At 39.1% G+C, this 22,853-nt stretch overlaps 1 protein-coding gene across 1 annotated transcript in view; it reads left to right on the forward strand.

Annotated features, from left to right (window-relative positions):
• The window catches only part of LOC145994011 (proline-, glutamic acid- and leucine-rich protein 1-like), an 87,582-nt gene that overhangs the window by 42,865 nt on the left and 21,864 nt on the right, over positions 1–22,853 (forward strand). The window contains exon 9 of the mRNA XM_083130081.1: positions 22,362–22,472. Within this exon, the coding sequence (XP_082986207.1) occupies positions 22,362–22,472 (111 nt within the window). The remainder of the gene's footprint in view (positions 1–22,361; positions 22,473–22,853) is intronic.

Genomic DNA, 22,853 nt, shown 5'->3' on the forward strand with positions numbered 1-22,853 from the left:
TTAAGGAAACCCCATAAAAATAAATCCGGAGGTGTCAAATCTGGGGATCTTGGCGGCCACAATCCTTTGAAGATGATTCTGTCACCAAAAAAGGACCCAATTTCTGCCATGGACACATTGGAAGTATGGCGTGTCGCTCCGTTTTGTTGGAAATAACCGTGACACAGTTATTCATCATCCAGCTGATTCACAAATGCACTGAAGATGTGTAAGTAAACTTGTGTGTTTACTGTATCTTCAAAGAAGCTGGGTCCAATGATACGCTGTCGGGAAATTGCACACCAAACTCCCACCTTCAATGGTCCTTTACGGCGTAAATTCACGTTGAATGGTCTGATACGATCCCGATATACAATATTTCTTTACATTGAACATGTGTTCTGGTACGGTGTACCGATCAATCCTCGCGATGCAGGGATTTGCGCATCACACTAACCCACACGCACCACTTCCCCTGGCGCCACCTACCGTCTTTGTTTTGACGCGTGCGTTTATGTTCAACCCTGGCTCGTGTTCAGCGTAAAACAAGGTATGTGTATTGTGAATTTCATTTTCCTATGTATGTTTGTTCGCAAATTGTAATGTTTTTTTCGGGTTCGAAAGCTAGTGGGACACCCGTTAGTTTAATTTCCCTTATACAAGGTTCATTCAATAAATAACTGGAAAAGTAGATTAAAAAATCTAAAATACGACCGTCATTGTTATATGTTTGTTATTTTGTGAAGGCATCTGTAAGCTATTCATAGTTGGGGCTGGCATGCCTGCCTCGCGCATGGGATGCTGGGAAACAGTTACACTAGATGGCGGCACCCTTACAGGAGTGTTCAAAGTTGGAGCAGCGAAGTGTCATGAGATTTTTGTTGAGTGAAGGCGTGAAACCGATAGAAATTCACCACTTGACAGTTCAGTACGGTGACAACTGTATGAGTCGATCGCAAGTGTAAAAGTGGGCTGAGAAGTTTAAACAGGGCATAACCAGTGTTGAAGATTCTCCGCGTCCAGGTTGCTCTGCTCTGTCACTGCAGTCACAGAAAGAAACATTGCTGAATTGGAGGACTTGATATGGGAGAACTGGCGTATTACTGTCAGTGAAATTACTTCCCAGATGGAAATGTTCTTTGCTATGTTCTTTGAATGTGCGTATTCAGGTTCAAGAGCAACTGTGGAATTTTAGAGATCGGAGGAAAGGAGACGGGAGATCCTTTATCACCATTATGTTAATTGGTTAAGATGTCTTGTGTAAGGGGTTCACTTCCACATGAGCAAGAAGATCGGGGCAGAATTTTTCTTGCTCAGTAATTAGAAGACTAGTGACGATACCATAGGCATGAGAAAGCAAACACCCTTCAACCTGCAAACAAGAAAAAGGTGAAGGTCCATTCTGCACCATACCGTGATGCATATATATTGGGATGTGGGGAATGAAGTGATCAGTACCATGCTCCGGCCACCTTTACCCCCCAAGATTGCCCTAAGGTACAAATTTATTTGAGGCTGGGTGAGCTCCAGAGCTACTTTATGAGGCAGCTTAGAGAATAGAACCCAGGTCTCCAGAGTGGCAGTCAGACACCCTAAGTAAATAAATGTATGCTCTTTTGGCCAAATATGCATTTTGATGGCATTTAGATGTGCGTTTTTTTTTTGTTTTTTTTTTTCAGAATTTTTTTTTCCAGAAATTGAATGCAACTGGTATATTATACAGTTATTGCGTTCATTATACAATAGTTGAGATAACATTACAGTCAACTCTCGATTCAACGACCTTTCACAGTTCCCGGGAAAAGTGTCATTATTTCGAAGGGGTCGTTATTGGAATTTGCACCAATTTTCAGCTTAAAGGGAGCTCAAACGGACACAAAGATGCCTAGGAGATGGTAACACCATTTATCCTGGTAGTTATACAACATGTTATGCACAGGATGCATGTTGTGAGAAGGAAAATAGAACATGAAAAAGTTTTCACAAAAGAGAATTTAAAATAATGTTACTTTGTTTCAATTGTGCACAGTCGTTGCTTTTCCAGGAAATTCTTACAATTCTAGTTCACGGAGAAACCCGTTTGCACTGAGACCAATAGAAAGGAAAACAATCTCTCGCTTATTGCAAGCGGAACTCGAAGAATCTTGACACCAGTCACACTGGTGCCAGCAAAAGTCGGGAGATAATCGGGCAGAATGAATGTTGGATTTTATACGGGTTTACTGGAGCATTGTCTGTTACAAGATTAACTGGTAAGATTAGATCTCTCGGGTACACAACCTCTCTAGGTACCTGACAAAAAAAAATAAAGGGAGGGTTGTCATTTTCATTCTGGTTCGGCTGTGTAAAATACATCTTAAAAAAAAGTCACTTTTCTTTGCTTCAACCAACTTCATTCACCCACCTTCCCCATTCAAGGGAGCAGTCCAAACTCCTTCCTTGACTTGCATTGTAAAAAGGAAACGTGCAACTTGAAATCTGTTTTCACCCAATGCGTATTCTAGAATAATCATTCGGGTTTGGAATTGAATTTCACTTTAAACTGTATATTTAGTCCCGATTAGCCCATCAGCATAAAATGAACTGAAAACAAGCTTTATGAAACCGCATTTTCTCATATCAAAATGGTAGATCGTTATTTACTCTCACCTTAATTGACTATTTAATGTTGGATTTAGGAGTATTCTCGATGTCCAACACCCACCCCTCCAAACGTTTTCCCCTTGAATAATGTATTTTTAATTGGTCTCAGCGACCATTCCTACATTGAACACTCTTTTCTTTTTTTCCTCCGCATGAATGGTTCTGAAGAAAAGCGGATGCAAATTAAATTTACAGATTTGCTTATCAGAAGGTGCAGAACATGAAGTTATTTTAACTCTTGTTTTCCTTTATGGAGATCGAATTTCGTTATCATCAAATCAATGGGGTGCTGGATGATCCAGCAAGCAAGAGCTTTGCAGATGCTAGACAAAACACTGGCGCCAGCTGCATCGTAAAAACAAGGAAACCGGCTGGAAGTTCGAGCAACAGGTGGCGGAAGAGAAAAGTCCCAGCATTTTAAAGATAACACAACTGTCGAAGATGGAACTTTTAACAGCAGTGTAAAGAAGAAAGAAATTACCCTTGCTTTACATTTTACCATGCAACAGACAATAATATGGGCAATATTTCCTATGCAGACAACAGCATTAAAAAATAATAATAATAAATAAATAAAAAAAACTGAATTCTACAATTATCAACATTGCCGTGCACACCAGTGGCGGAGAATGAGCTGGAGAAAGGGGGAGGGTCACTTTTTTTTTTTACTTGTTCTATGGTTTTTTTTGTTTGTTTTCAAGAATATACTTGTGTAGTAGTTCCTCCATTCATATTGGGGGTTAGGCGTAGAGCTGACAACTCTGCACTGTAAAAAAAAAAAAGTCAAGAAACAGCAATATAAGGCCATGGATGTTCCCAATTTAAAATATTCCGGAGGTAAAATAGTCCCCCGTTCGGATCTCTGGGTGGGGACTACTTTGGGAGGTCCCTGGAAAGATGGAAGGCCTGTGTTGCTGCAGCCATGAACCTTCATGTTTAAGAAGGCTAGGGAGTTAGTTAGTTTCAAGAATATATCCAGAACTGGTTGCTCCATTTTAGACGTCAAAGGAAAGGAAGATGGGTGGGTCCTTATGCACCCTCGCCTGTAATCAGCCCGCATCAGCAAGAAAATCGTGGCTGAAACATTCTGCACGTTTGCTGACAGGAAAAGAGGGAGAAATCAGTCAGCCAACGGAACACTTTTTTGTCAGATATTACGACATTGACACAATTAGGAAAACGTATGAAGTGGGAAACGGGAGTTATGATGCACGTAAGATCGAAGTAAACTTTTGTGGAAACCTGGATGACAATGCATTAAGCGGGTTGACGATCTTTACTCCTATGTGGTTTTGATTATCTCTAACTGTTTCGCTTTTTTATGAAGTGTTACAGGGAACAAAGAACACGTTTTGAATGAAAGCGGTTACCGGAAGTTATAGACTACAAGGCCGAGAGTTGCTCACTGACAGGAACCTGCTGAACTCTAGGTCAGAGCTGGACAGATGGGCCAGACTTCCAGGCATCTGTATTTTCGAACATTCCTGCGATCTTATCTCTCAAGGTAGTGTATTTATCGATGAAAGAGCTTGACCTGCCATACACATTGGCAAAGACTGCAAGTCCAGCAGTCATTTCGGGCTGCTCCCACCCTCCCCCGCGAGTTTTCAGCAGCTCTTAGGACAAGGAAACAAGTCAAGTCGATTTAAAATAACTTCCAAGCACATTCAATCTTCTCTTCTCCCGTATCCAAGAGCAAGCGTGGCAAAACAAGCCTGGTGCGTTGGGTATTGGCAGTCGGGTGCGGGGTAACATTGGTGCACTTGAGGGAGGGGAGGGCAGAGGTCAAGTGCTATTGGATATCACTCAAGCATGGTGTGGTGGTGTCTATTTTTAGTTCAGACCCAATTGTGAGCGGTAGAGTGCTCGTAAACGGAATGAGTGGAGGAAAAAACAATGCATTTTTCGGCCGATTTCCTTCAATTTTTCAACTTTTTTTTCCAAATTTTTCTATTTTTTTCTAAATTTTTCACGGTTCCCGGGAAAAGGATCGTTACTTCGAGAGAGTTGTTATACCCGGGGTCGTAGAATTGAGAGTTGACTGTATTTATTAATTACACAGATCAATGTAATATAATATATAGACAGAAAACACATTTAACAAACATAAAGTTCCTATCGTAATTTATGCATTCTTAAAGTTAGTTATATTCTGTCTGAAATGAATTTTAAGTTGTCTTGGAGATGTCAATATTTAAAGCTGGGTGATGAATGTCTTCATGCATGTGAGGATCGAATTCCCTTGTTACTGTTATGTTATTAATATTACTTCATATTAAATCTAATTGAAATTATTTAGTTATTGGAGTGGCATGAAGTGATTTAATTCTACACAAGCTACGTTTGAGAATAAGAGATTGTGATGCACCCCTGTTATCTGAGAGAAATTGAAATCATCTGTAATAATAAGAAGGGAGTCGTAACGTACCCAATTTGCGTTACACGGTACGTTCCATTTTGTAGGAGGAAGAGTATGGTTCAACTGCTGGTACCCATGTAACGTAACGAAATGCAATATGTTATAGATTGACGTTACAAGGAACGTAACAAAATGTATTATGGTAGATATTAACGTTATAAAGGAACGTAACGAAATGAGCACATTGGAACATAACGTAATATGCAATATGGTATATACTACTGTTACAAGGAACGTAGTAACGAAATGCAATATGGTATATACTAGCGTTACAAAAACATAACGAAATGCAACATGGTAGTAAATAACGGTACATAGGAACGTAATGAATGCAATCCTCCGTAACGGAATGAAGTGAAAGGCAATATGGTTAACTAACGTTACATAGGAATGTAGCAAAATGTAAACCACTGTAGCGGAACGGAACAAAATGCAGTTGGGTACATACCATCTGCATAAAGAACGTAAATAAATTCAGTATGGTAGATGTTAACGTTACAAGGAAAGAACAATTCACAAATGTTAGCTAGTAACGTTATAGGCACGTGACGAATATAATGTATTTAACATCAAGGAAGAAAAAGGAATAGCCCAAATCTCTTACCTTTTATTGGAACATTGCGAAAAATAACTCAGTATATCGTATGGGATTAATGTGAAATAGCCGTGAAAAATATGGTTGTTTGTAAAAAAATGAATTTCAACCAGGGTTGTTAAAGGGTCAGAAATTTTAAATCAATTCAATTCCAGTTCAGCAGGGAATATTAGCAAGCATAAATGGATCTGGACTGTAAAGAGCCTCTTTATGTATTTCAATTCGTTCCAGGGACATTTTCTCCTGATCAATTGAAGTACGGCACAGGGACCTTCTTTCCGGATCAATTTAAAGACGGTCTAAGTTCCATATTGAAATGAAAGAATACGCAACTTGGACGGAATTTAAACTGTGCGATAAAAAAGTTTCCGGTCTTGTTGCGGAACCCAATAGAAGAACCCATTAGAATTTATGGGTTCGTGAACGTTTAACAACCCTGATTTGATATTAAATTACATTTTTGGCTCGAAATTGAATAAAGCTTCCAACTAGTGTAGAAATGAGTAGCAATAGGAGTGCGCACAGGGTGCAAGGGGGGGGGGGCATTTGCCCCCCCCCCCTCGTCATGGACATCTTTCGATATTTTAGACGCAGGGAAATATGCCATATGCAATTGCATATTAACCCGGTAATAGTGTTGCCCCCTCAAGAAACACCACTTGAATTCGAAATTATCGCATTCTTGCATCCCCATTATAATAATTAATGTAAATTACTATGACAAATCAAATTATACGTGTGAAATATATACTTTTAGCTGACATTCGTTTTCTAAAGGGGAGAGGTGGCCATCCTCGCCCCCTTCAAGATTTCCATGCCCCTATATTATTATACTAATACATATATTATATATTATACATATATAACTAAATATATGCTTACAGGCCGAAACCAAGTGTTAGGTAATAATCAAAATCTAATTATTGATAACAACTCGTTTGAACCAGTTTCCAAATTCAAATACTTAGGAGTAATATTAACAAATGAAAATTATATTAAAGAGGAAATAAAAAGTAGGCTTAATTCAGGAAATGCATGTTACTTCTCTCTTCATAAACTTTTGTCTTCTCGTTTAATATCTAAGAAACTAAAAGTTAAAATATACAAAACAGTAATTTTGCCTGTAGTATTATATGGGTCTGAAACTTGGTCCCTTACATTGAAAGAGGAACATAAATTGAGAGTATTTGAAAATAAGATCCTTAGGAAAATATTTGGACCTAAAAGGGATGAGGAGACAGGTGAGTGGAGAAGGTTACATAATTCAGAACTACATAATTTGTATTCATGTCCAGATATTATTAGAATAATTAAATCAAGAAGACTTAGGTGGGCAGGCCATGTGGCACGAATGGGAGAGGAAAGAGGAGTTTACAGGATTCTTGTTGGGAAACCAGATGGTAAGAGACCTGTAGGAAGGCCAAGACGAAGATGGAGGGACAACGTTGAGATGGACCTAAAGGAAATCGGTAGGGATGGAAGAGAGTATATAGATCTTGCTCAAGATAGGGACAGATGGAAGGCCTGTGTTGCTGCAGCCATGAACCTTCGGGTTTAAGAAGGCTAGAGAGTTAGTTAGCTATATTATTATACTTTATTCCAGAAATTTAGGGTAGAGGAATCATATCGCCGGTTATTAAACGATATTATGCTCTTGAAGACAATGAAGTATTTTGAAGCCAATGAAAGTTCACAAAGGAACAACGGCGGAAGAAGGTGCAGTGGCACAACCACAGGGGGCAGGGGAGATTAGCCCTCAAACTTGTACAGAAATCCATTCTAGGAGGTAAGGAAGGCAAACATTGGACTATAGAAAGAAAGGTTGCAGAATCTAAGAGTAGCAAGACAAAAGGATACTCAAGATGGATTTAGTTTTCACGTCTTTCGTGCACTATTTCTTCCAGACGGCCAAGAGCACCTGCAAGTGGGCACAGAGGGGCAATTGCCCCCCCTCGATTTCTATTTTTATACCAATTTTAAAAAAGTTATATAAACTTGGACAGTTGCTGCTGATTACGGTGTAAGTTTTGCCCGTGTAAGGTAATAAATAGATTTATTATTAATTTTTGAAGCCGCACCGTTCATTTATAAACACACTGTATATGAGCCATTGTGAATTCGAGTCAATTAAAACATTTTGAGTTGTTGCGAGATTATGTATTAGGATAAAATTTGGACATAAATAATCTAAGTAGAAAAAGTGCAACTTGTATATCAAAATTGCCATGTCCATCTGATCTCCGAAAGTAGTGTTTAGCACATCACATTTCAAGTACTGGACCTTCAGTTTGAAGTGGAATCCGAACCACTTGTGCCTCCACCGGGTATCGAACCCGGGACCCCTTGATTAGTAGGCGACGACGCAACCACTGCGCCATCGGGGAGGCCATTTCAAGTATAGTCAATGATTGTATCTAGTATATGAACGAGATTTGTCCCTCCTCTCAAACAATTCGTGGCTTGTCCCCACCGAACGAAGTGTTTCCGAAAGCAGGCATTATGCATGAACAGAACAAAAAATACTCCTGAGAAATTACAAAAATTATAAGCCAGTTCGTGACCGGGAGTTATTGACGGTCCCCCCCCCCCCCCAACCTATCCGCTTTAGGTTCCGGGTTCGAGTCCTGGTCTGTAAATATCTTTTTTAGGTGTCTCTTCATCAATTTATCATCCACCTTCATAGTTTCGATTAATTATAAAAGTGACATAAAAGCAAAGCAAAATAAGAACAAATAAAAATAATTGCAAAATGACTACAATGTCAGAACTACATTTGAAAAATAAAATGCGAGCAGAAGATTCATTTTCAAACAGGTATTTGGGTAGAATTGTGTAGACAGACAGCATGCTCCCGAAAGTTGCCAATCCACGTGTAGCATGACCTTCGATACTGGGGTTTCGCTTTTTCAGGAAAGTTTTCTCGACCCTCCTCAGGCGTCTCATCAAGAATGCCTCGGTGTTCGCAGAATTGCCAACTTATTTTCCGTTGGAAAAAGGCTTTTTCCTCCTATTTAATCTGCGGTTGGCTCTACAATACATCATATTAAACAAGATACAACAACTGAATTACGGCAAAGTAGGTTAGAAACCCTGCATGCTCAAGAGCAGCTTCGATAAGGCACCTGAATTGTTTCGAGCTGAACCAGGAAATCGGCGATCTTTATTCCCGAAGGCCATTCCGTAAAACTAATGCCACAAGAAGTTTTCTGTGTGGATTTGAGAGCATGAAATTGTAGGTTGATGATAGTACTACAAGACGTCAAGTGGATTTTTTTTCTGTTTCGTTATTTTATATAGCTTTGCTACCTATATAGTTTGAATAACTAATCAATCATTTGATGAGCAGACAAACACGAAGAAGCCGATCCCGTGGCAAATTAGTTAGCGTAATACACTGCGAAGTCTAATGTCGGATTAGAAAATATGGATGGGTCATTTGTCTTTATACCACTTCCATCACCTATCACATCCTTTATCAGCACGATTAACCGAAAGTGGTAGACGCCAAATAAAAATAGAACCTTTGCATGAATGTCCGAAAGAGAGGCAAGGGCACGACCCACCTGGAAAAGGAAAGTCAACCAAAAATTATGTATATCGCGCAATTGCATTTTAGCTATAATAATATATGTTAATTATTGCATGAACATAACTTCAAATTAAAGCAATGGTTTTTGAGGAGACAACACTGTTATGGGGGAACATGCACCTTGTTTGCCCCCCCTGGAAAAAAACTACCTTGCTTGCCCCTCCCTGGAAAAAAAATCCTGCAGACGTCCATGAACCTTTGGTATCGACTTCGGAGTATAAAGCTGCAACGTGCCACCACTCGTAACTCCTCGGTATCCCGAATTGGCAACGCACCGCTCCTTGCTCCGGCTGGTCAGTTGGGAGCACCAGTTCTCACCCAGGGATCGGGATTAAGACGATCCACCCTTCCTCCAGGAAGGAAACCACCGAGTTGCGACACGTGACAGTAAATAAAATTCCAAATACTTTATAATTAAAATGTCCAAAATCTTTAATCACGAATCGCGTGCGTACATACCGATTCGCACAAGTTAAAAGTTATAATTTATTGGGTCATGCACGCCCGCAGGCAGTCATAAGCAATTTATTTAACACGAGAGTCCGCGCACCGCCTTCACAGTTAATAGCAAGACCTCAACTGCTACCTCAAGCGCGAGGTGCAGCATAACAGATTGTTCTAACTTACAATACAAACTCATAACATAAAATAACACAAGAAAAACTGATAATTTATATAACACATCAATGCTAATTAGCGATAGTAAGCTAAAGTTAAGGTTGGCAACAATTAAAAATGCCAACGTGGAAGTTTTTACATCGCCAAGAACACGAAGCGTGGTTCCCCTGCTCCTAACATAAACAGCCAATAGGAATACGATATTTTATTGAAAACGAGGGAGAAATACTTTGCTATAATATTACAATATTAAACTATATAGAAATAATTAAACTGATTTTATCAAATAAATCATATTTGCCCTTGTACATAAAAAAATGATTAAATAAAGATTTAGTTTATAAGGAAGACAAATTACTTCAATCTTGTACATTGTTGAACAAAAATCGATATTAAGAAGAAATGTATTTAACTTGTGCTTCAAAAACAATGAAAACGTTGCATATATTATTTGGGATCCTATAAATTCTGAATAAATGTTGCAAAAATACGTGAAAGAGAAAGTTAAAAAAAAATACGTGAATAATATTATGAAATATAAAGAAACGTAATATATACATGAATTATAAAAACAATTAACTATAAATAATTTAATCCAAGTTCTTAACTTGAAAATATACGAATAATATAAATGCCAATATACAACTGAAATCTGCCCAACATGGCGGTCGTTAGAAAGCGTTGTTTCTTCAATGTATAGCGCGGCAATAGACCGCGACAGCCTCTTATTTGCCAGGAAATATCAACACGAGAACAGGGATAGGAATTCCTCTTATTTTAGATTTTCTCAAACTAATGGAGTGCATACATTGCTCTAAGCAGGATGCTCTCTACCTTATGATGGGAGCAATGTATGCGCTCGAAACATTGGACGCTAACGCCGATTTAAGCTGGCTCGCAAGCCGAGAACACTGTTCGAATCTCCACAGGAATATAATAAAAATGTATCATACCCAAATGACACATCTGGTGCAATACCTAACGTGCCAAATTTTGGAAAATAGGAGATGGTAGCGCCACTTCCCCAGGATTATTATCCGTGGCTTGCAAGCAAGGTTCTTGTACGTGTGACTTTTCTGTTTCTCAGACTACGTGCGACTACCTACAAATAATAAGTCTACATCATCTACATATGCTAACAACTGAGTCACACCATTTAATTTTAGTCCTTCTTTAGTTTCTTTTGCCTTCCTAACAGCATATTCTAAGGCAAAATTAAAGAGCAATGGATATAATGCATCTCCTAGTTTTAACCCATCATGAATTGTACATTTGTCAGACTCATAAATACCCACACGAATTTTACTTTCTGTTTCACTGGTGCATACTTTTATCATATTAACAAGCTTCTTAGGTATTCCAAATTCGACTAATATTTTTATAAATACAATTAAGAATAATGCTAAAATACTTTTCGAAACTGCTAAAGAAGTTAACAAAGAGAAAACTAAATATATGCTTACAGGCCGAAACCAAGGGTTAGGTAATAATCAAAATCTAATTATTGATAACAACTCGTTTGAACCAGTTTCCAAATTCAAATACTTAGGAGTAATATTAACCAATGAAAATTATATTAAAGAGGAAATAAAAAGTAGGCTTAATTCAGGAAATGCATGTTACTTCTCTCTTCATAAACTTTTGTCTTCTAGTTTAATAACTAAGAAACTAAAAGTTAAAATATACAAAACAGTAATTTTGTATGTAGTGCTCGTATTATATGGTCCCTTACATTGAAAGAGGCACATAAATTGAGAGTATTTGAAAATAAGGTTCTTAGGAAAATATTTGGACCTAAAAGGGATGAGGAGACAGGTGAGTGGAGAAGGTTACATAATTTAGAACTACATAATTTGTATTCATGTCCAGATGTTATTAGACTGATTAAATCAAGAAGACTTAGGTGGGCAGGCCATATGGCACGAATGGGAGAGGAAAGAGGAGTTTATAGGATTCTTGTTGTGAAACCTGATGGTAAGAGACCTATAGGAAGGCCAAGACCAAGATGGAGGGACAACGTTGAGATGGACCTAAAGGAAATCGGTATGGATGGTAAAGAGTATATAGATCTTGCTCAATATAGGGACAGATGGAAGGCCTGTGTTGCTGCAGCCATGAACCTTCGGGTTTAAGAAAGCTAGAGAGTTAGTTAGTTAGTTTAAAAGGAAGTAGCTAAAAATGAGTAAATAAAAAATATTACGTGGCAGAGTGGTTAGCACAGCGCACTACGGCGCCAGGGGTCCCGGTTTCGAATCCCGACCTGCACATGAGTGTTCTCTGTGAGTGTCCCTTCATCAGTTTCAGCATTCGTCGCTCATGCTTATCTTCGCTTTCTGAACCGCCAGGTGTACAGCACGTGTCGTAGCGTTTCGCGTCCGAATTCCAGGAACAGGCAACTTACGGTTGGTTACCTGACCAAGTAGCGTTTCGTCCGAGGACTACCATCCTAATAGTGTTTAATGAAGCAAACTCTTGCTAACACTCTTAAATGCTCCATCGAAGAAAATATTTTTTTTTGTTTTAATATTTATTTCCCTCTGGAAATTGCAAATCTCACCTTCGTAGTTGTCAGATAGTAAGGAAGTGTTGCCATCTGCCATGACTAAAATGTCTAGATCCAAGTTCACTTCCTCTCGACGATTTGTTTTGATTTGATTTGTTGTTTTAAGTCCACTTTATGCACATTAAGGCTAATAGGGATTGGACCTACAGTTTAAAGTGGGATCTAAACCACTTGTGCGTCCACCGGGTATCGAACCCGGGACCTCTCTCTCGACAATTTGTCTTGAGTCTGCACTTCGCTGTCTATGCAATGTAGTTTTAAAAGTTGTAAACCGAGGTATACTAGTCACCAATTCCATCACTGCCAGTGGTTACTCAAGGTGTGACTCATCATCAGCCAGGCTCGAACGAAATGCAACTCATTAAACCATCACAGACGAACTGTAGCATTTTTCTAGAAATTTCGCTTTCGGACGAAACGCTACTGAACCGTACAGCAGTCCCAATGCTTGCTCCAAGTTGCACAGCTGCTTTCGGAGCTCTTGGTTTGGAAAGGGGGTGGGGATGAGGAAAGGTTCTTGATTTTTTATACTGAAGCTCGTTCATTTCGTCCTCCTATTTCTCTTGGTTGAATTTTCTGAGATACGGAATCTACCTCATTTTGCTTTTCATTACGTTTTATTGCATCACCCACGGTACGCTTACATGTACTACTTAACATTTTCAATTTCTCTGTACCCTTTGGTTAGGTACGGTAAAAATAAATAGCTGCCATTCGTCAAATGTTGTATTTTTGTTTTTGTTACCCATTTTTCTCGTACTTCAGTCAGGGAGCAATGCAGCTACTGGTAACAAATGTAGTCAGGAAGTAGCATCAATTGTTCCTTCCCCGCACTGTAGTTGACCAGTAAAAAAAACTATGTAAAGCCTCCTTTCTATTACTACAAATTTGCCATGCAACATGACGCGCTGCATGTGCCAAGCATTAGTTGAAATGGAAACTGTCTGCAACATGCCGCGGCGCAAGTGCAGGGGACAAAATTGCCCCAACAATTAAGACGCACAACATGCACCGTGGACAATGGAAACAGCCTGCTGCAAGTTCCTGGGGCATGCGCACTAGAGTAGAAACAGACGACGCGACTACAATCTGTGGTCCAACAAGATTTAATAACAATGCAAAATCACTTACAGTCATTCTTACAAAGTTTTCGTATCCACTTTGAAGACGTAAGTCTCTCATCAACGAGTTATGTGCTCCTTCCGAATTTCTTTTCGCTAGAAAACTTCTAATCCACCATCTAGGTCGTTTTCGCCTCTTATTTTTACAAGTTCATGGTACGCGCCTGCCATAACCACAAAACCCGCCATAGTTGTATTGTTCATCTTTACACAAGTTAAATCACTACCAAATTATTACAATACAAGAGAAGAAACACTGACTACTCTAAAGCAGAATGGAAAAACGCTACACTCAAGTCCTGCACTCCGGTACTGTTGCGGGCGTATTTTGCAGAAGTAGTTTTGAATTGGAAACAGTGGACTGAATGACGCGCAACATGCACCGGCACATGTTGCGCGTCATGGGTCTGGAACTTGTCAGAATGGAAACGTAGCTTAACAGAAACAGAAGGCTTTCACGATTCGTCTGAATATTAAAAGTGATCTCTTTTTTCACACCCAAACATAAATAACTATTTTCAGATTTGAAAACGTAACAGGGGTGTAAGGGGTGACCTTCCACGTATTACATCCAATCCTCAACTTCATTCCACGTAGTACACCCTGGACTGCTCTTTGCAGACTAACGAGACTCTGGCGACTGGCCCTATGGCCAGTATAATTCTGTGTGTTCTCCTGCTTTCTGTCATATGCGCTGAGTGCCTCTTTACAGCCTCAGCTTTTAACCTGTCAGAATATTTTAATATTTCAGTTACGCGACATTACAAAAGGTAAAGTGTTCCCCTGTGCATAGCACCATGCCATGAAGGCGTATAGGGGGTGTGGGGGTAACACCCCACACTTTCTTGATACGGTCGTGAGTGGGGGTGATGTGATCAGCATCATGCCCCTGACCGCCTTTACCCCCCAGGGTTTCCCCCAGGTACCCATGTTATTCGATGCTGGGTGGGTGCCGCTTTCACCGTTAGAAAAGTTCCCGGATTTGAACCGGCCGGGGATCGAACCCGGGACCTTGAGCATGGTAGTCCGACGCGTTACCGACTGAGCCACCGTGGCCCAACCATGCGACATTACAGTTATGTTATTTGTTACGGTAAGGGGCTGCACCCCGTATAACGTGGCGGGTGCAAAATAGCCAAAATTTTAAAAAAAAGTTACATATAACTTTAAGAAATGTGTATAAATATTTCACCATCGTTTATATTTATGTACATGTTGTTAATTTTCAAATATTGTGAAGAAATGCAGCAAAATGCTACGTATTTGATTACTAATGTGAGCCACTGTATATGTTATGTTTTTATTTCATGAACAATATGTGGTCAAACATTACTTTGCAGAGCTCCGTGGCGGAGTGGTTAGCACAGTGCAATACGACGCCACAGGTTCCGAGTTCGAATCATAGCCTGTGCATTATTTTCTTTGTGATGTCCTTTCATCAATTTTGTCATTTCATCACCCATCCTCATCTTCGCGATTAGCCAAAAGTGGCATAAAACCAAAGTTAAATATAACAAATCAAAATGAAACATTATTTGGCATGACAAGAATGGATAGGTTATTTTGAAGCTGCTGTTATTAAAAGCAAATTGTATGTAGCTTTCCTAGACAGACGTTTCACACACAGAAACTGATTGATTGGGTAACGGCTGCGGATTCTTACTCGAGCAGAAAATATATATATTTCCATTTATTACTTACAACAATAGCAGACTGATTTCCTGCTAAATCAAAGAAAACTTGCATTCACAGTTACAAATTGACGTGTTGAATGAACTTAACTACAGATTTCTCTCACTCCAATTCTGATTAATCGAACGGCACACCACAACGTGGGTCATTATATATTTCCAACTTACTCTCGAGTTCCTCAACTAAAAATAAATTGACTGCGAGACAAAAACTCCTCTCCGATAACACATTATATGCAGAGTATACGTAAGTTGAAATTCCATCATAATAATAATTTGAATTCTTCAAGTAGTAGCTACAAATATAATTTTTCATACATATTTTCTTAGCAAAATATGAAGTTCCTTACTTCACAAGGATAACATATACACAGTATTTCACAAGAGTTTTTAGTTCGAGCTAGTCGTAGGCCTAATATGATTATAAACATCACTTCATTACTTAGTTAAAAAAAAAAAGTGCCAGGCAATCAGAATTCGAGGGTATGCCTGAAATTATTTGTAGTATCTCATGTATCAAGGGGGCTTTTTAAGTAAAATGAAGGTCATGCTTTGGTCAATTCCGAGTAGTAGAAACGTAATTATACTGCATGTTGCAACTGAAACCGTAGCCTCAAAGTCCGAAGTCGTTTAGTGATCCACTCATACACTCGGTACCAAACATTTCAAGTTCGAGTAGACATCTGGGCATGGCTGTTTTTTTTTTTTTGTAAGCATCCCTTCATAGATTTAATATGATCATCATTCATCTTCATCGTCGCGATTATCTACAAGTGGCAGAAAAGCGATATAAAACATGAATAATACAAACAAATAAAACAAAAGAGGATAAAAGGATGAACTGAGTTTGAGTTAATGATAGGAAGTTTTATAAAAGTACTGTTTCTTGAATAATCTTGTCCTTTGTTCCGATTGTATTTCTCAGTCACACGTTGCTCAATGTCCATGTCGACTGCCGTTCTTGCGTTCTTGAAAATTACTTTCTTGTCTGTCTATGCCCTTCTTTCAAACGTGGTAGGTAGGCGGGCGTTCTGTCTGTTTCTACACCAAAAAGTTTAATGCACCTCCTGTGCAAGAAGACAAGAATTACTGAAAGTAATTTTCAAAATTGTAAGCGGATGAGGGCCCTTGTAAATGATAAAATATACTGTCCTTTATTCGCTTAGTTTTGAGAATCACTTTCCATACAATTCTTGCCTTCTTGAGAGTCCAATGGCCCTGTCTAGCTACAGACCAGTTGCACAAACGCGGTTTCGTTTGTTTCGTACAACAATTCCATCTAACATTTCGTTTCTATGCATTTTCTACTTGCCAAAAGTGCCTTTCATATAGCCCCAAGGCGTTTTCTACTCGGATGCTTCGTGATCGAAGGTCACGTGTACAAAGTTTCAGGATTCAGATTTTCCGATTTTGCGTGGTGCTGCTGCTATCAGATAGATAGATAGATTGATTGATTGATTCCCTCAACAAACGTTTGCTTTGCTATCGTATAAAGTGAACGTACATATTAAAATTCATCTAGCATAAATAATCAAATTAGAACAAATTCACATAAAGCGATTAAGTATGCAGAAAAGAAATATATTTGTGATAAATACATAGTTAATAAGTAAATTCCAATAACCAGAACTTTTGTCACGCCGAATCTTGTTTACGGATGTTTTCAAACGTTTTGTTTTACAATTTAATTTTTCCACTGACATCCAAAACGAAAATACGTATTATAACTTAGTGCCTTTCAAGGGGTCAAAGTACTGTAATGTTAGTATGCTGCCGATCATAATTATGAGGCTTCTTCGAAAACGCCTTCGATAACGGTATTTGCTATTCGTAACGGATATGTGTATCACTTTTTCGAAACAGACTTTTGTGGAGGAAAAGAACTGTAATGTTACAAAAGTAACGTGCACAACTATACGAGAGACCTATGTTATTCTCTCCGGAACACGGCATCGGACACGGTATTGCACATCGGAACGTCTGTATCATACCAGCTATAAATAGCGTTGTTGCTTTGAAAAAAGGAGTGTAACGTTTTTACAGCCGTGACCTCAATTAAGTTACTGGTTGATTGTAACGTTACTATCACTTTCCACACACACTAAAGTTACTAGTCAATACGTGACGAACCTCTTTCTTACCCTGTAACGTTACTGGTTGCCGGCAATGGATGTAACGTTAAAGTGTCACGTGAAGACCTACTCCTTTAGAGATCAGTTATGGTTCGGTACCGTTATGCACACCTGTAACGAAATGTTCATATACCTGAGGTAATGTTTCTGTTCACGAAAAAAGTTCTTCTGTTTCTGGTTGTAACGTAACGGAAACCGTAATTGAAAATACCGTTCCATTTCGTTACGTTACGACTCTCTGATAATAAGTAAAGACCTGCTCATAAAGTGATTCTAAGGTTTAATATATGGAACTGTATACAGATCAACTTGTATTTGGGGGGGGGGGGGGAATAGACTACACAAATATACATATCTGTTTCTCTAATTTTTACTAGCAAGTAATTTATCACAGGGTCTGCTCTCAGAAAATATTATCACACTCTCGTTTATTCTCATTTTTCATGTCCCCTTCACTGTACAACACACTAGTCACATAATATTGTTACAAACTGTATTTGTTTTGTGTGTTTATATGTATAATTAGTTATAACTAAATGATTTTATTGGTATTTCATATTTGTATGTAAAGAGTTGTATATTCTTGGATCTCTTCCATGGTTCTCAAGAATGTAGTTTGAAAGAGCCAATAGGATTAGAACTTTCTGCCGTGCGACGAGGGAGGAAGTATAAATTTGGCCTCTGACAGAGTGAGGTACTGTGTGTGTGAAACTGAAAAAGGTGAAGGTCCATTTTGCACCATACTGTGATGCATATGTAGGGGGATGTGGGAGGTGAACCACGCTCCAGCCACTTTTACCCCCCAAGATTGCCCTAAGGTACAAGTTCTTTCAAACTTCAGTCGCCTCCTATCAGTTGGAAAGCATCTTCGTGGCGGCTCCGCCGTGGGGTTCACATTAGAGAAACAATGTAAATAATGTAAAATAGAGAACTTGGAAGAATCCAGTCCTTGTTTGTAAATAAATGTATAAAGCCATTACTGCGACTTGCAGCAATTATCATGCAACGTAATTTCAGTGTGATCTTGCCTGTCAAATTGATTCTTTGGTTCCGAGCACTCTGGTGAGGATTGGGATGGGAACCCAGGACTAACGAGCTAATTTAGTTGTTTATTTGTTTTTTGTTTTTCCTGCCAGGCCCGACCTGGTAAGGATGGTGTGTTGCGAAACAATAAGCATAGAGAAAACATTCTCTGCCTCACGTAAAAGTATACTGTACATTTGTTCGAACTTCATCCACCCATCCCCCACACAATTGATTTGGCAAGAATATTTTTTCGTCAGTGAGTAAAATATCGCCTTATCTACCCATAGAAAAAAATCACTTTAGCTTGTGCATTTTCTGATATAGCATTCGTGAAAAATCTTCAGATTTAAAATAACACAGGCCTGCGAAATTGAAGTTGTTGAAAAATACAAGAGACGTGTTCGCTGAGTTTTACGTTAATGGGTGTGCTGATTTCGAAAATGACCTCCATTTTTTTCCATCATGTCAGGATTTTTTGTAAAATCGATATCAATATTTTTGCTAAAATCCTATGTGAAAAGGAATTTTCGCGAACAATTTTGCATGCACTATCTGGCAACAGTGGTTTTGATCCATTTAAATCTATGTAAAATCGATGCTTGGTGATGCAAATTGATTTATTGGCAATTGATTTTATTTTTTATATTTTTGTCCCATCGTCCTTGATATTTGCGCTCCATATCTTTAATATCTTGGTGGAACCTTTCACCCTGTTCTTCGCTGACTGCTCCTAAATTTTCGGGGAAATAGTCCACATGTGAATGAAGGAAATGTAGTTTGACACTCATGGAGCAACCCAACGCTTGAAATTTGTCCAGCATATTCATAACAATTGCTTTATAGTCAGGATCCTTGTAATTCCCCAGAAATTTACTGACCACATCTTTGAAGGCAACCCAAGCTTCTCTCTCCTTTGTTGTCATGCTAGTCTCAAAGTCTTTATCCTTCATGAGCTTGCGGATATCTGGACCAACAAAGATTCCCTCTGTCAACTTGGCTGCGGATAAACCTGGAAACTTTTTGCACAGGTATTTGAAACAATCGCCATCTTTTGAAATAGCCTTGACAAATTGCTTCATTACACCTAATTTGATATGCAACGGGGGTAACAATACTTTTTTTGGGTCAACTAAGCTGTTCCGAATCACATTCTTGGTGCCTGGTTGAAGATTTTGTCTTTTAGCCCATTCTTTCTTGACCCAATGTTGAGTTTTTGCACGACTGTCCCACTCACAAATGAAGCATGGGAACTTTGTATATCCACCTTGTTGACCAAGAAGCATGGAGATAACTTTCAAATCACCGCAAATGGTCCAACTGTGGTCGGCATATTTTATTTTGTTGAGGACGAGAGCCAGGTTTTCATAGCGTTCTTGTAAATGTACCGAGTGTGCAACTGGTACAGATGCATACTGGCTTCCGTGATGAAGAAGGACAGCTTTCAGGCTCCTTGTCGATGAATCTATAAACAGCCTCCATTGATCTTTATCGTAGATGATATTAAATTTACTCTTCAATCCGGGAACATCAGAACAATAGACCAGGTTCTCCGCTTCCTCAAAGTACTGAACAAAGTCCTTTTCTCGATTCCTGTACCAATAAAACGTGGTTCCTTTGGCCAATAAATGTTTTTCTTTCAATCTGGAGCCCAACAATTCAGCTGCCTCTTTCGAAAGGCCCAGATTTCTAGTCAGATCATTAAGTTCAACCTGAGAGAAGGGCTGAGGTGAATCGCCTCCAGAGGGCTTATATTCGGTATCGGAGCCTTGGCCGTCTGGATGTTCCAAGTCTGAAGACTCTGAAGAGATGACTGGTAATTCAGTTGGAGGCAAAGGCACTGGCACATCAGGTCCATGAGGAATGGGGCGTATGGCGGATAGAATGTTCTCAGGATAAGAGATTAGCTTGTGATTTTTTCGGTTATACCCACTGACATGGCAGGCACAAAAGTAACAGTCATCACAGTGGTTCCTCGGCTCCCTCCATGTCATAGGAATTCCAAAGCGTAAAGCAGTCTTCTTTCCGTTGAGCCATAAGCGTAGATCATTGAGACACTGCACACACACTTTATGAGGAGCCCACGATTTGTCCTGGTCTCCGAGTTTCATGCCAAAATACGAAAGATAAAGTTTTCTTACATAGTTTGTTATGCTCCTCATGCGATGTTTAAGAGCACTATATTCGCCGCATATGTAACAAGTCATCTGGCACATTTTCACAACGTCTCGAACTCGAAGCCATGGTTCACGAAACGCACAAAGGAAAACACCAGTTTCAATTGTTTTTGTGATGCAGTTTCCACTTGTCACTGTATCAGCGCACGCACGACACTACACATGAAAGACAAATTGAGACGAACTTACAAATTTCCACGTCTTTTATCTTACTATGAACATGGTAAGTACATGATCTGCTGGGTTAAAGAGCGATAAACTGAGTCCCTCATGAGGACATCTGTTTTATATCATTTCTGCTGCCTCCAGACAAGTCGCGAGAATTCAGTCTTACGAATAACATGTTCAGGATCAATCCAGATAAAGCTCGACACAACTGGAAGGTGACTGCCGATTACTCTGGCTTAGCGAGCGTTCCTGCACAGTCAGCGAACCAAGATAAGGATTTGTGCGACGCTATTGATCGAGAGCGATTGCGACGGGGAGGGAGGGACGTCGATGGGGGGGAGTCACCGAGGGGTATCGTTTCACCATGGTAGAATGATGGTCAGGCAGGGAGGAAAGATATTCCATGCCTAAACAACATATTAATGGTAAATGTTCATACAAATCCAAGTACAATTAAATTTTTCAAGAAAACGTGACGTGATAGACATTTTTCTTTATTTTTTTTAACTCAGCACCACAAAATACATAAAGTTCACCTATCACTTCCCTTGTATTTTTTTCATCGCAGGCCTGTGTAATTAATCTAGATCCAATCATATTTCCTTAGGAATCTAAACCATTGAAGAAAAGTGCAGTTCTTATCAAGTATGGCAAATCCTTCTTAATTTTTTTCCATTTCCAACTCTGCAAACAAGGAGAAAGGAAAAGTTTTTACGAACAAGTCTGACCCCTATTTTATCGTTCCCGTCAACAGTGAAGGATTCCGTAAATTTGTAGGCAAAAAGAAGCAAATGGTGATAGTTCTTTTGCATTTTAGTGGGGGGGGGGGGGAAGGGCAAACAAAGACACCTCAGTCACACGCATTGTGTCTAAACTGTAGTGAAGACAGCATTTAGCAAGAATTGTGTTGGCAACAGTGTGTTTGTTGTCTGATCCTGAGGCAGCAGAACTGCCGTTTCCCTTCTTGTCCAACAAGACGAACTTGTGTGCCTCCCCTCCCCTTCCTCAGTTAAGCATTCCTCTTCGCTCCCTCCTCTTGCACAAGAAACCTAACACCTGCATCGCGGAGTGAATGAAACTGTTGCGAAAACAAGAAAAGGAGGGAAAAGTTGCCCCACCAACAGACCAGCCTTCTGGCAAATTTTACATCGGAACTTGGAAAACGTATATAGCAGGAAACTTAAGATTGAGGTGAACGATATATTATTTTAACCTAGCCTTTTGGCTGTACCTGGATGGCTGAACGTATTAAGTGGGAAAACTTAAAATGCGTGAATGTAAAATCAGGGTTTGACTGTACCGACTACTTGAAATCCTGTTAATCGTTTTGGACGCGATGTATTAAAGAGACCTAATGAATAGGTACTACATCTTTCAGAATGATTGTCCTGTCCTGTATGTTTTCATACATGTTTTTGAGTAGGAATGATCCTGGGTTAACACCTAAATTGCTAAAACTAATGGCATGAGCACTTGGTTACTTGGAAGCTCTAAAAAATGATTGAATTTTCGATACATATATAATTTTTTTAAGTATGAAGTATTAAATTCTGGTACTTGTAGATTTAGGTATTAAAATGTGCAACACTGTGTTCTTGTTACTTTGTGTATTTTTTATTATGTTTTTTTCCTTTTGTGAACAGTTGTCAATCCAGTTTGCTCCCATATGCTACATTGATTTTGAAGCTCGTCATCCAGACTTTAAAGTGGACAGTGAAATCTGAGTGGGTGTATGGAGTGGAGAAGCCTTACAGGTAAGGAAAATCGGATAAAGTAGCAAACAAGAGTGTCTACAAGTCTGGAAATCGTGGAGAAGTGAGGGAATTTAATTTTTCTGGAAAAGTTGTGGAATTGTCAGACAGATTTACTGTTTCTAGAAAAATCAATATTTTCGTGGAAGCTCACTAAAAATGGCTTCTTGAACAAAGTTGATAAGGACAAGCAAGAAATTTTAAATTTGTTGTGGACAAATTATAGTAGTTTGATATGCTGAATGTTACCGCCAGTTACAGAAAAAAATGTGTGCTAAATATTCTAGTAAAAGGGGTCATGTTTTGAACTACTTTTAACTAGAAATCGACTACAGTAAGTGAGTATTGGCATTTCCCACTTTCTTGTTGCAATTTTTGGGTTAT

Source organism: Lepisma saccharinum, chromosome 10, assembly GCF_977018435.1.
Source record: "Lepisma saccharinum chromosome 10, izLepSacc3.1, whole genome shotgun sequence".
Taxonomy (NCBI): Eukaryota; Metazoa; Arthropoda; class Insecta; order Zygentoma; family Lepismatidae; genus Lepisma; species Lepisma saccharinum.